Genomic DNA, 13,957 nt, shown 5'->3' on the forward strand with positions numbered 1-13,957 from the left:
TCTTTTCTTTTAAGGTTGTAGGTATTCTTAGGTGATTTTCTTGTGATAGTATGTCTCACAGCTGACATAAAACTGTTAACTCTTCCATTTGAAAGAACAGGTCTAGGAAATCCAAATCGACATTTAGTGTAGTATTTTTCTTTGCTCTTGTATTTCCGTCGACAGTATTTTCCACACCGATGACTTTGGAAACGTAAAACTTGCTCCTTTAACTTTTTCTCTTCTGTGCTTTTTGGTATAGCACATGTTGCATATTCTTCAATGTAAGATAACACTGCTTCATCAGTATCTGTTCCAAACTTTGGGGCATCCTTGATCCACAACAGCATATGAATATGAGGAGCACCTCTTGCCTGGTACTCTTTTCTCCAAAAGAAATCCACTACTTCTCCAAGAGGTGGATTTTTTTTATTGCAGATGAAGGATATCATAGCCTCAAATCTATGATTGAAATATCTGCAAACATTAACCGGATCCAATGAGCACAGTTCTCCTGCTGTCTTGTATTCGATGTTTTTAATGTTTGAATTTGCCTCTCGTAGAAAATCCAGTAAATCATCCCAAGCGTACTCGGCACAGCTTAGGGTAAGGAACCATGTTGGAGTTCCTAAATTCCGTAACATGCATTTTAATTCACCATGGCGTCGGTACCAATATGCATTTGTCCCACGCTGACAAGCCATCAGATTGATCAGTTGTGTTTCCAAATTATCATCTCGGTGCTGCACTTTCTCCATAAAATCCTTAGCAGACACATTTTGTAAATGTACTCCACTTTTTAAAATGTGATTTACTGCATAAGACAGTGCAGACAAGTCGCTTTCAAATAAAAGATGGAACAAATAAGGAATACTTTGTCGAAATCTGGGATCTTCAGCATATAGTCTTGTAGTCCGATACTCAGAAGCTGGAATCTGTTCTGGACGTTCATCGTATCGTCCTCCTTTTCCTTTAGGAAACAGCTGGGGAAAACATCGAGCTTCCAAGCTCTCCTCCCATACACTCACGGGAGTTCCTTTTGCTTTCTTCATCTGAAAGAGATCAATATTGTCTCCCATAACTTCTTTTGAATGAAGAGGATGTATGCTAAAATGTTCATAAATTTCTTCTTCCTTTGACTTGTCCACTTTTTCAATTTGTCCAGTTGGTGTTTCTGTGTCTTCTTGTAAATCTTCTTCTTCTTCTTCTTCTATATAAATTGATTCATACCATTTGTTATTCCTTTTCAAATACAAATTTGCTCTTTGTACTTTCCGTACATCTACCAGCTCCTGCCAAATCTTCTTATTCTTTGTAGGTACACCATTAACCAGAATAACTAATGGTTCAGTTTCCAAAGTATCCGCATCAATAGTTTCCATATTTTTTTTCAAATCCAAGGGCAAATACACCACTCTACCTTTTAAACCTCTCAGTAAATCAGAAGGAGGTAATTTACCAGTTTTGGGCTCCATACGTACTATGGTCTGGAACGGATGAACACATTGAATGAGTATAGACTCATAAGTATTTAATTCAGAAAGTTCAGCAGGAATAGCATCCAATTCTAAATTATTATGTACAGCTCTGGTCGGCATTCTATTTTCCTCTAACTTGTTGTAACAGTATTTACAAATACGCTGAACTTCACCCAATTCAAAACAATTTTCAAGAAATATATATGTGGCAAAATCCTTCCACTTATAATTATCTTCATTTTCACTCTTTCTGTACAGATCAACATACCTGGTTTGTTTTCTATAATGAGTTCTGCGGCAACAAATACAAGTAATATTTGGTCTTTCATTAGAGATTTTTTCAAATTTTGTTATGTGATCATTAAATGTCTTACTTACAAATGGTTGTACATTCTCTTCCACTTCTTCCTCATTTAGTGTGTCCTTCTCTGCACTGTTTTGTTCAGGACCAAAGTAACAAAACTGAATTTCATCAACAACCTTCTCTACATCTGATACCGTTCCTCGGAACAGAGCCCTATTCAATTCATCTAACTTTATTGCTGGACTTTTAGCAAAATACAACCGTCTCACAAACTTTCTCATTTCAGTATGATGAACAGCCAGCATCCTAAAATGATGGAAAACACTATTGCACACTTTTCTAGATAGACAAGCCAGAGAATGACCCTGCAAACCAGTATTCTCTCTCACTCTGCATGGATCCAGACTTTGAAGCACCTTAATCTTCTGTTTTATACTTTTTTTACTATATTCTCTTAGAAACTCTCGAAATTTGTCAATAGATTCCTGACGCACAGTGCAAATACTACTACAATTCCAAGTGTACACTGGGGCTTTAGGACGTCTCCCCATTGCCTCATCTGCCATCACTTGTACCTCATCTCTTGGAACCATTATCTCCTTCTCCATTATGCAACCATTTTTTACTTCGTATGAACGACCTCTGGTGTCAACTGCATGCAGCAAACTATTACTTTGAAAATAGCTTTCTTCATTAAAAAAAGGTTCACTACTTGAACTATGCATCCACTTGCCTAAAAACACTTTACAAAAGTTTGTTCTGTTCACTACTCTTTTCCTTTTGCTATGTGATTTCAGTACATTAACCATTTTGTCTAATGTACGCATCCTATTCAAAATTAATATGAATAGTTTCCTTTTTAATTCTAATGCCTTTGCTGCAATGGCTTCTATTTCTTTTTTTCTTTTATAAAACTTTTTCTTTTTCTTATATTTCTTCACATCCTTCATCAAATTAGACATAACTCTTCTCTGAAACATTTTTCTACGTATCTCTTTAAACGCTGTTTTTCTATTTATATAAATCTTTTCAGTTGCTGAAGGTATATTTGCATTAACTAAATTGTCAATTTTTTCCTCTCCTTTTTTTTTAAAAACATCCTTTCGAGTACAGACATTTTGTACATTTTTCATTCTTTTGAATATATTTTTAAGAAATTGTTTTTTGTGCTTACCAGAAGATTTTTTCTTTTTCCCAACATCAGCATCTTCTACTAACTTTGGTCCTCTAGTTGTCTTCAAATATAGGTTTTTTTTTAGCGTTTTTTGAACTCTGGATTTTGTAGGCATCTTAAATTTTGTTCACTGCTCTTCAGCAATACCTGAAAAAAACTAAAAAAAAAATTCCTTTATTTTATTTCAATATATTACTACATTTCTTTTCACAATAGTCACAAAACGAAATTTCTTTGCCAATTTGAATGCACACTTACTGCTCTTTTTTTTTGGCAAGTGAAAATCACTTTTACAGACTGACACATTATGAAACCACTTTTCAGATTTTTTAAAAAGCCCATGTCCAGACTGCTACACTCCAGCAAGGGCAACCAGCCTTAGTGATGCTGAATGTATTTGCATTACAGACTGAAACCTGAAAACCCCACTCGCTTGTAAATACTGTGCATGATTATACATGGCAAGCAGCTGGGTGTGTGCTAAGAGTCTGCTTCTGCACCAAAAAAATCGCTCCCCCTTTTTCCTACTAATGCAACTGTGAAATTACCAGAGCAAAACGCAATAAATCTCTGCCTGTAATTCCTATTTGCACACAGAGTCATGTTTTCACATTAGTCCCAAAACGAAATTTCTTTGCCAATTTGAATGCACACTTACTACTCTTTTTTTTGGCAAGTGAAAATCACTTTTACAGACTGACACATTATGAAACCACTTTTCAGTTTTTTTAAAAAGCCCATGTCCAGACTGCTTTTTCAGACCACCACCATGTGTATCCTCGAGGACTACCTACACTCCAGCAAGGGCAACCAGCCTTAGTGATGCTGAATGTATTTGCATTACAGACTGAAACCTGAAAACCCCACTCGCTTCTAAATACTGTGCATGATTATACATGGAAAGGAGCTGGGTGTGTGCTAAGAGTCTGCTTCTTCCCCCAAAAAATCGCTCCCCCTTTTTCCTACTAATGCAACTGTGAAATCACCAGAGCAAAACACAATAAATCTCTGCCTGTAATTCCTATTTCCACACAGAGTCATGTTTTCACATTAGTCCCAAAACGAAATTTCTTTGCCAATTTGAATGCACACTTACTGCTCTTTTTTTTGGCAAGTGAAAATCACTTTTACAGACTGACACATTATGAAACCACTTTTTTGATTTTTTTAAAAAGCCCATGTCCAAACTGCTTTTTCAGACCACCACCATGTGTAACCTGGGTGGCTGCCTACATTCCAGCAAGGGCAACCAGCCTTAGTGATGCTGAATGTATTTGCATTACAGACTGAAACCTGAAAACCCCACTCGCTTGTAAATACTGTGCATGATTATACATGGCAAGCAGCTGGGTGTGTGTGCTAAGAGTCTGCTTCTTCCCCCAAAAAATCGCTCCCCCTTTTTCCTACTAATGCAACTGTGAAATCACCAGAAAAAAACACAATAAATCTCTGCCTGTAATTCCTATTTCCACACAGAGTCATGTTTTCACATTAGTCCCAAAACGAAATTTCTTTGCCAATTTGAATGCACACTTACTGCTCTTTTTTTTTGGCAAGTGAAAATCACTTTTACAGACTGACACATTATGAAACCACTTTTCAGTTTTTTTAAAAAGCCCATGTCCAAACAGCTTTTTCAGACCACCACCATGTGTAACCTGGGTGGCTGCCTACATTCCAGCAAGGGCAACCAGCCTTAGTGATGCTGAATGTATTTGCATTACAGACTGAAACCTGAAAACCCCACTCGCTTGTAAATACTGTGCATGATTATACATGGCAAGCAGATGGGTGTGTGCTAAGAGTCTGCTTCTTCCCCCAAAAAATCGCTCCCCCTTTTTCCTACTAATGCAACTGTGAAATCACCAGAAAAAAACGCAATAAATCTCTGCCTGTAATTCCTATTTCCACACAGAGTCATGTTTTCACATTAGTCCCAAAACGAAATTTCTTTGCCAATTTGAAAGCACACTTACTGCTCTTTTTTTTTGGCAAGTGAAAATCACTTTTACAGACTGACACATTATGAAACCACTTTTTTGATTTTTTTAAATGCACATGTCCAAACTGCTTTTTCAGACCACCACCATGTGTAACCTGGGTGGCTGCCTACATTCCAGCAAGGGCAACCAGCCTTAGTGATGCTGAATGTATTTGCATTACAGACTGAAACCTGAAAACCCCACTCGCTTGTAAATACTGTGCATGATTATACATGGCAAGCAGATGGGTGTGTGCTAAGAGTCTGCTTCTTCTCCAAAAAAATCGCTCCCCCTTTTTCCTACTAATGCAACTGTGAAATCACCAGAAAAAAACGCAATAAATCTCTGCCTGTAATTCCTATTTCCACACAGAGTCATGTTTTCACATTAGTCCCAAAACGAAATTTCTTTGCCAATTTGAATGCACACTTACTGCTCTTTTTTTTTGGCAAGTGAAAATCACTTTTACAGACTGACACATTATGAAACCACTTTTTTGATTTTTTTAAAAAGCCCATGTCCAAACTGCTTTTTCAGACCACCACCATGTGTAACCTGGGTGGCTGCCTACATTCCAGCAAGGGCAACCAGCCTTAGTGATGCTGAATGTATTTGCATTACAGACTGAAACCTGAAAACCCCACTCGCTTGTAAATACTGTGCATGATTATACATGGCAAGCAGATGGGTGTGTGCTAAGAGTCTGCTTCTTCCCCCCAAAAATCGCTCCCCCTTTTTCCTACTAATGCAACTGTGAAATCACCAGAAAAAAACGCAATAAATCTCTGCCTGTAATTCCTATTTCCACACAGAGTCATGTTTTCACATTAGTCCCAAAACGAAATTTCTTTGCCAATTTGAATGCACACTTACTGCTCTTTTTTTTTGGCAAGTGAAAATCACTTTTACAGACTGACACATTATGAAACCACTTTTTTGATTTTTTTAAAAAGCCCATGTCCAAACTGCTTTTTCAGACCACCACCATGTGTAACCTGGGTGGCTGCCTACATTCCAGCAAGGGCAACCAGCCTTAGTGATGCTGAATGTATTTGCATTACTGAGTCCAACCTCAAACCCTTAAACTATTCTTTTTTTTTCCAGTACACCTTAATTTATCGTGAAAACATAGTCCATATTATTTTACATGTTCCTCACATTTAAATTTCTCCCAAAACAGAAAATGATAAACGCAACTTCAACAAAAAGAATTTCCATTTCTATTATTAATTTCTTAATTTACCATATACATCTCCTCTCAAACTCTAACCTCACCTTTAAAATTAGTTAGTTGTGAAAGAAATGTGGCACTCAAACAGCAGATTATCAGAGCCAGGATCTCTGTTCTCTACACCTCTCTCCTCTCAGCAGAACCAGATAATGGCAAACTTTCCCTCTATTTTTCCACACATATACATGTAAGTTTCAAATCTCAGTGCTTCCCCCTTTTTTTCAAATGTAATCACACATTTCTATTGGTTGAAAACCAACCCTTTTCCAAAAGTACCCTGCCCCCAACTTGACTTCTGCCTAGTACCCTTCCCCCAACTTGACTTCTGCCTGCTACCATAGCAACAGCTCATGGAACACTGCTGTGTGGAGTTAGGTCAGAAGTTCGCCACACAATGTTTCAATTCCACAGAGCAAGAGTGCTTGACTTTTCAAACCTAACAGCAAATCCATACTACTGTTCTTTGGTAACACATTTTTTTGTACCAATACAAAACATGCTTCTATTAATTTACACATACAGCCTAGTTTTTATTCTAGAATGGTATGAAACAGCCAATCAGTTCTTTTTGTTTTGAAAAAAATATGTATGCCTCCATTTCCAAACTGTCTTTCTTTTCATATTGCCATTCTACTGAAAGACACCTCCTGAGTGCATCCAGTTCTCCTTTGAAGATGTTCACAGTGTGGATTGTAGGGCACAGCTATGTCTTCTGGAGTGAAAAGTTTGCAGAGAAAACAGATATGGTGAGAGACCTTGCTTTGCCAAATGTAGACATTAAATGGATTGGTCAGAGAGGGTTAAAGTGGCACCAATTGATGCCATTGGTGAAATCCTTCATTCAAATCCAACACCCTGACCTCATAATAGTGCACTGTGGTGGCAATGACCTAGGCACTTTGACTGGGGTAGGTCTGGAAATGCTTATGAAGGACACCTTTGCACAACTGTTTTCACTTTTTCCTAAAACTGCCTTTGTGTTTTCCAACATATGCCAAAGGCAAAAATGGAACTGGTCCAATCATTTCTGTCCGCAGATTGACAAAGCAAGAAAGCACGTCAACAAATCTGTTTCTGCTTTCCTCCGTGACTATGGTATGGGTGCCATTTACCACAACAACTTGCGTTATGACATGCAAGACATTTATAGAGGAGATGGTGTGCACTTCAATGATGAAGGGAACAGAGTCTTCCTCTTGAACCTTAGACTCTGCATCGGTACTTACTTGTAGGTACCACTAAAAAATCATTTCATAAACACAACGGCTCTTTTTAGAGCCCCCTAATATCTAAACACTTAAATCTGAATTTCATTTATTTTTTTATTTTTTTTTTCTACCGTACGCTTACCGTAAGCTTACCGTACGCGTACCCCGTGTTTTTTTTAAAAATCAATAAATGTTTTCTTTGTACTTTACAGTCCTTCTTTGACCCCCTCACACATGTAAGGGGGTCTGTAACTCTCCTCATTGCCCCCTTTTCTTGTTTTCACTCTTTTTTTTCTGAGTGAAACACACAAAATGGCGGCCGCCGCTTCCTGGTTTCGGCCGATTCGAATGTTTACTAAGATCTAACAGCCAATCAGAATCGCGCTCGCCACCGTACGCGTACCGTAAGCTTACCGTAAGCGTACGGTAAGCGTACCGTAAGCGGGCTCAGATATATATATTGATTTAAAGGCTATTTTCTCAGAATCTACTGAACAGATTTACACCAAACCTACAAAAGGCACTTCCTTGACATAGGGACTACCTCTCTGCCAAATTTCTAGTAATTCTGTTCAGCCGTTCGGGCTGTAGCTCGTTCTAAAGGTCCTATGGAAAAATGCATGGGAAAAACGCGTTTTGGGACCCCCCTTTTGTCTCAGCCCCCGCTTGACGTATCCCCCCCGAGGCTTTCAGGGTAGGAGCGGAGCGTAGCGCCCCACCTATTTTGAGAAATTCGCGAGGATTCATCGACCGGCGCCAAAGTTATTCAAAATAGAATGTTGCGGATTTCCTATGGAAAAGGGGTCCTAACTATAACTACCTACTGGCGACCGCCAGTAGGTAATATATATATATATATTTAATGCTTGCTCATCACACAAAATTTAATTTGATGTAAGGTGTTAAGCCTTTAAATGCACTGTTCTTTAGTCCTATGTTTCAGTTACATCAAATATGTAATTTTGTTAATTCAGGTCTTCTCCACTTTTAATAAAGGGGACCTTACCAACATACAGGTTATCAGTGGAGTTAACTAACTGTAGGAGAAAATATGGTAGAAGTACACTGTATGCATTTAAAGTTTTATTTATAGGTTCTCCCTACAAAGCTACCTTTCTAGTGCATTCCAAGATTTAATAGTTACTTTTTTAAGTTGTGCTTGTGTGTGTTGTTTTCCCAGCTGAATATTTCCTTTGCATGCCTCTGTTTGTACCGTGATCATCATCATCATTATCATTTGTTTATTTTTTGCATTTTCTGTCTTGTTTTATAGTTCTTTTCTGGCGGCCACTCTGTAGGCAGCAGCATTCACTCCGCCAGGTCCACGGTAAACAAACCTTCCCACCCTCTCTGCCATGATACAGTGTTTCTTTCTGTGTCCCTCCGCTGTCCTTTTTTCTGTAGACCCAGCCATGTAGTCTCCGAGCAGGTGGTGCTTTTATATCTTTTCATTGTTTGCTTCTTGTGATATCTCTGTTGGGTCTCCTGGAAAATGTAGGTATTGATGGTTCTCCATTTTTGTACTGCTGCACAAATATTACGATTAAATAATAAGAAAGGTAAAATACAATTTGTACAATGTCATCTATATCCATGTCTGCTTGTTTTATTTTTTGCTTGCATTATTCGCCCCCTGTTGTTCTGTAAGTAGGGGAGGTTCCCTGTACACCCATCACTTCTGCTCACAATTAATGTTATTGTACTTCTTGGTTAATTTTCTTTTCTGACTTTTTTATATTATATCACTTTACTGGATTTAAAATCAACATAAACTTTTTCCAGACTAAAAGAAGACAGTGCACTTTCTCAAAGTACCCATACTGAGATGGCAATGATAGCAAACTACCATCAACGTTTGTCGTAAGCATTAAACAAATTCTGAAATCAGTGATGAAGCAAGGATGTCCTGGACCTGAATTAATGCAAGGAAAATTGAACTGCAAGCCTAGGGTGTGTGATATAAGAGAGAGCCTGCTGTGGATCACTCAGACTCATGGGTCTTGGCACCTCCTAGTATTGATAGCTACTTCTCTGAAGGGTACCTACCATAATTCAGTACATTAAAGTGTAGAATTAAAAAATGCAAACCCACAGAAATGTTCTTTAATGGCTCCTTCACTCTTATCAGTTTTGTATGTTTTCTTCTTTTTTTTTTATTACATATTTCATCCCTTATAACACTTTCCCGTTGTAGTTTAGCAGGAAAACACAAAACACCAATATTCTGGTTACAGCAGATCTATAAATAGTAGTACAATAAAAGTCAAACTACACACTTTTGTCTCCCTGCTGATGGGTGGACATTGAAGGTCATGGGTTTATTACTTTAAGAGCATTAAAGCCCTGATGTCGTCCACGTACGTGACATCAGCGAGGTCATTTAAGTCCCTCCCGGCACGCTGACGTCAGTTTTCCTTCTGTTCCGCGTGCAACGTGGATCTGGAGTGAGCAGTTCCTCTGGTCTGTTTTCAGGCCTCCTTGTCGACGCTTTGCGTCAGGAACAGTGTGCGATGCCTTCGGGCTTTAAAACTTGTATTTCCTGCCTGTTCGCGGCAGATGTCCGAGACGGACCCACATCTTATTTGTATGTGGTGTCTGGGCGAGCACCATGACTCCCGGACTGCGAAGCCTACCAACACCTGAAGCCGAAGTCTCGGCGGGAGCGCCGTATGAAGCTTCTCTCGGCACGGCAGTCCCGGTCGGAGTCGTCTCGCCCCACGGCCTCTTCATCAACGGCAGGTCCCTCTACAGTCCAGTTCCGCCGTCGTTCGCCCTCCAATTGAGCCTTTGCCCCCCAGGAACGTCGGACATGTGGTGTCGTTAGGGCGCGGCCCGGTTGGGTCCCCCTCTATGGTCCACGTGGAGTTGTTAGTGTGCGGCCCGCCTGGTTCCTCCTCTATGACCCACGGCACCTCTGCTGCACTGCATAGCCCCGCTGGGCTCACTTTGGCGCCCCAGGTGGTTGCCGGTGCTCATAGCCCTGCCTTGAGCACACCCCGGGCTTCCGGGCAGGCGGTCGCCTGTCCGGAGCCGGGGTCGGCACCGTACCGGAGCCGGGGTCGGCGCTGTACCGGTGCCGGAGGCTCGCCTCCTCGGCTCTGCCTCCGCTTCTTTCTCTGGAGATGGAGCCTGTCATGGATGAGGTGGAGTCAGCGCCAGGGCGGCGCAGAAAGCTTGCCTCGCCGGCTCCGGCGCCTTCTCCTTCTCTGGAAGGGGAGCTTGTCATAGTTTCGCCACCGGCCGTGCGTCGTTTTGACGCCGTGTCGACACCGAGCTATGGACTCTTCTCTAGAGGCCTCTGGAGAGAGTTCGGCGCCGCCCTCTCGCCTGGCATCGCTGGAGTTATGTAATGTAATGTAATGTAATGTAAAAATTATTTATAAAGCGCGACATTCACCGGACGGTTTCTTGGCGCTATTCACTTAAATCAACGAGAGGCAGAAGCAAAAGCAAGGAGAAAGAGATTTATGAATAGATACCGAGAAACAGGTGGGTTTTTAGGAGGGACCTGAAGTGAAGATAAGAGGAGGAGAGTCTCAATTCCAGCGGTAAAGAGTTCCAGAAGGAGGGTGCCAGAAAGGAGAACCTAAGACCGCCGTGTTTTTTGCGCTTGAAGCGGGGAGTCTGAAGGAGCGCAAGATGAGAGGAGCGGAGATTCCTAGAGGGGGTATAGGGGTGCAAAAGGGAGGAAATGAAGGAAGGGCCGGTGCCTGCCAGAGATTTGTGGATTAGGCAACCAAGTTTAAACTTGCAGCGCTCCGAAATGGGAAGCCAATGGAGGGCCTTGAGGAGGGGACGGACGTGGTGGTGTTTCGGTTGGTGGTAAATAAGGCGAGCTGCTTGGTTCTGAATGAGTTGTAGTCTGTTGATTTGATATTGAAGGATGCCAACGTATAGGGCGTTGGCGTAGTCGATTCGGGAGATGACTAATGCCAGTAGTACCAAGGTGAGGGCTTCAGTGGTTAGAAGATGGGCTATTTTACGAATCTTCCGGAGCTGGAAGAAGCAAGAGGACACGGTGGCACTGACCTGATGCTGCATTGAGAGGTCTTGGGAGATGAAAACCCCAAGGCTTTTCACTTTGTCAGCAGGGTGGGGGGAAGGGCCGAGGGAGGAGGGCCAGAAGGTGGAATTCCAGGGATTGGAAGGGCCTCCGACAAGAACGAGCTCCGTCTTGTCGGGGTTGAGTTTGAGATGGTGTGTGCCCATCCAATTACTGATGTGACAGAGGGTGGACTGGAAATCTAGAGCCGCTTCGTCCGAGGAGTCGAGATTGAAGACGAGCTGAATGTCATCTGCATAATTAAAGGCTGTGACATTCCTGCCGCGGAGGGAGCGGATCAGGGGGGTGAGGTAGAGGTTGAAGAGAAGGGGTGACAGGGAAGAACCCTGCGGGACACCGCAGGTGACTCTCGTCTGGTTTGCCGTGAACTGAGAGAGACGGACCGATTGATGGCGGTCTGCAAGGAAGGAGCGAACCCAATTAAGGGCCGTCCCGCTGATGCCTGCCTCTTCGACACGGTCGACTAAGATGGAATGATCGACCGTGTCGAAGGCTGCTGACAGGTCTAGAAGCACCAGGGCTTGACTGGTGTTGGAGTCGGCGCCTCTACGGAGTTCCTCCATAACAGAGAGGATAACAGACTCTGTCGAGTAGGCAGGTCTAAACCCAGCTTGCTGAGAGTCTAAGAAGTTGGAGTCCTCGATGAAGGAACTGAGGACGGTGGTCACGTGCGTCTCGAGTACCTTGCTTAGGTAAGGCAGGAGAGAAATAGGGCGGAAGTTGCCCAAGACCGTGGGGTCGGCATTGGGTTTTTTTAATATCGGGATAACTTCGGCGTTCTTGAATTGGCTGGGAACCACGCCGAGCAGCAGGGAATTATTCAAGAGGGCCAGTGGGGGGCCAGGGCAGGACAAAAAAGCAGTCCGGAGAATTGCTGGGGGGCAGCAATCAGTGGGGGAGCCGGATGAGACTTTATGAAGCAGGGAGAAGAAGACTTCTTCAGATATAGGAGGCAGCTGTGGCAAGGAGTGAGAGTTGAAAGAGGGAGCAGCCTCTGAGAGAGACATTACTGGAGGGCTGGAGGAAATACTGTTTTTGATTTTACTGATTTTGTCGATGAAAAATTGGTTAAGGGAGTCACAGAGTGCCTGAGAAGGGAGGGGTTTGATGGTTACTCTGTCCGGGTGTGAGAGTTCCTCCACAATCGCAAAAATGTCTTTGGATTTATTCACAGAGTTGAGAATTTTTGTGGAAAAGTAAATGGATTTTGCGGATGAGATTGCGTGTTTGTATTCTCCAGATAGTTTGAGGAAATGGGCTTTATCTAAGGGGTCGTAGTTTCGACGCCAGCGGCGCTCAGCTTGGCGAAGTCCTAGTTTGAGGGATTTGAGGCTATCGGAGAACCAGCGGTGAGCGTCGTGAGGACGCTTGGTACGGATAGACTTAAGAGGGGCGACTATATTACTGGCAGATTCCAACCAATCGACGAGAGCAGCTTCCTGGGAATCTGGAGGGCCTAAGCCAGGTGGGACGGAGGATGTTAGGGAGGAAAGGAAAAGGTCAAGGTTGGCTTTATTCCAATTGCGAGCCAGGAGGCTAGCGCCACGGCTACGGGAGGGCGGTGGGGGGACCAAAAGAAGGAAAGAAATTAAGGAATGGTCCGACCAGGGGCAAGGGAGGATTGTGAGTGCTGTAATGTCGAGGTTGTAGGTCCAGACCTGATCTAGGGTGTGGCCTTTAGAGTGGGTCGCCGTGTGGATGTGCTGACAGCCATTGAGGCTACTAAGTAGGTCAGTGAAAGCCAGGGAGTGGGGGCTTTCAAGTGGGTCAGACGGCCAGTAATTGAAGTCTCCTAAAACCAGGAGTTTGGAGTTGTTGAGTGTGAGCTGGGATAGAAGGTCACCAAAAAGGGAGAGGAAATTGGGCATGGGTTGAGGGGGACGGTATACCAGAATGCAGGTGAGCGGGGACACCGAGGATTCGAGTCTGGTAACCAGGCAGTCGGCCTGGGGGATAGTGAGTAGAGAGAGGGAAGAGAATCTGAGAGGAAATTTAATAATAGCGGCTACGCCACCTCCGGATTTACCAGCTGGACGGTTGGCTTGAAGAATGTAATAGCCAGGAGGAATAGCTGCCAGAATGTCAGGAGAGGAGTCCTCTTTCAACCAGGTCTCAGTTAGGAACAGGATGTCGGGGCGGTCTGAGTCCAAAAGGTGGTATATATCGTGTTGGTGGCTGACAAGAGACCGGGTGTTGAGATATAGAACTGCTAGCTCCATGTTAGCAGGTGACTGGGCAGGCTGAGTGATGGAGGATGGGAGGGCCCTGAGCTCAGGGAAAACGCGACGAGCATTAAGAATCCCGAGTTGGAGGAGTTTTGAATGGCAGGAGAGGTCTAGCAGGAAATGTGAGTGTAGTGCAATCAAGTCCCTAGGGGCATAGGAGGTAGTTGGGGCAGAGTGACAGGCCCCGGGCCCCTGCCGGCCGCGGACGGGCGCAGACGGGCTTGCCTTATGCGCGCCTTCAGCGCATTCGTCGCGCCCGCTGCGCACGTCCGCTGCGCTGCCGGGAGTGACACATTTATATACCAGTGAAGGG

At 43.1% G+C, this 13,957-nt stretch overlaps 1 protein-coding gene across 2 annotated transcripts in view; it reads left to right on the forward strand.

Annotated features, from left to right (window-relative positions):
- PHKA2 (phosphorylase kinase regulatory subunit alpha 2) overlaps positions 1 to 13,957 on the forward strand; it is a 687,190-nt gene that overhangs the window by 621,463 nt on the left and 51,770 nt on the right. Inside the window, exon 30 of one of the 2 annotated variants that reach the window (XM_085622209.1) lies at positions 8,630 to 8,683. The exons of the other annotated variant lie outside the window; for it this stretch is intronic. Coding sequence (XP_085478335.1) covers positions 8,630 to 8,683 — 54 coding nt within the window. The remainder of the gene's footprint in view (positions 1 to 8,629; positions 8,684 to 13,957) is intronic. 2 annotated transcript variants of the gene reach the window in all.

The sequence above is a fragment of the Triturus cristatus genome, chromosome 8 (genome assembly GCF_964204655.1).
Source record: "Triturus cristatus chromosome 8, aTriCri1.1, whole genome shotgun sequence".
Classification (NCBI taxonomy): domain Eukaryota; kingdom Metazoa; phylum Chordata; class Amphibia; order Caudata; family Salamandridae; genus Triturus; species Triturus cristatus.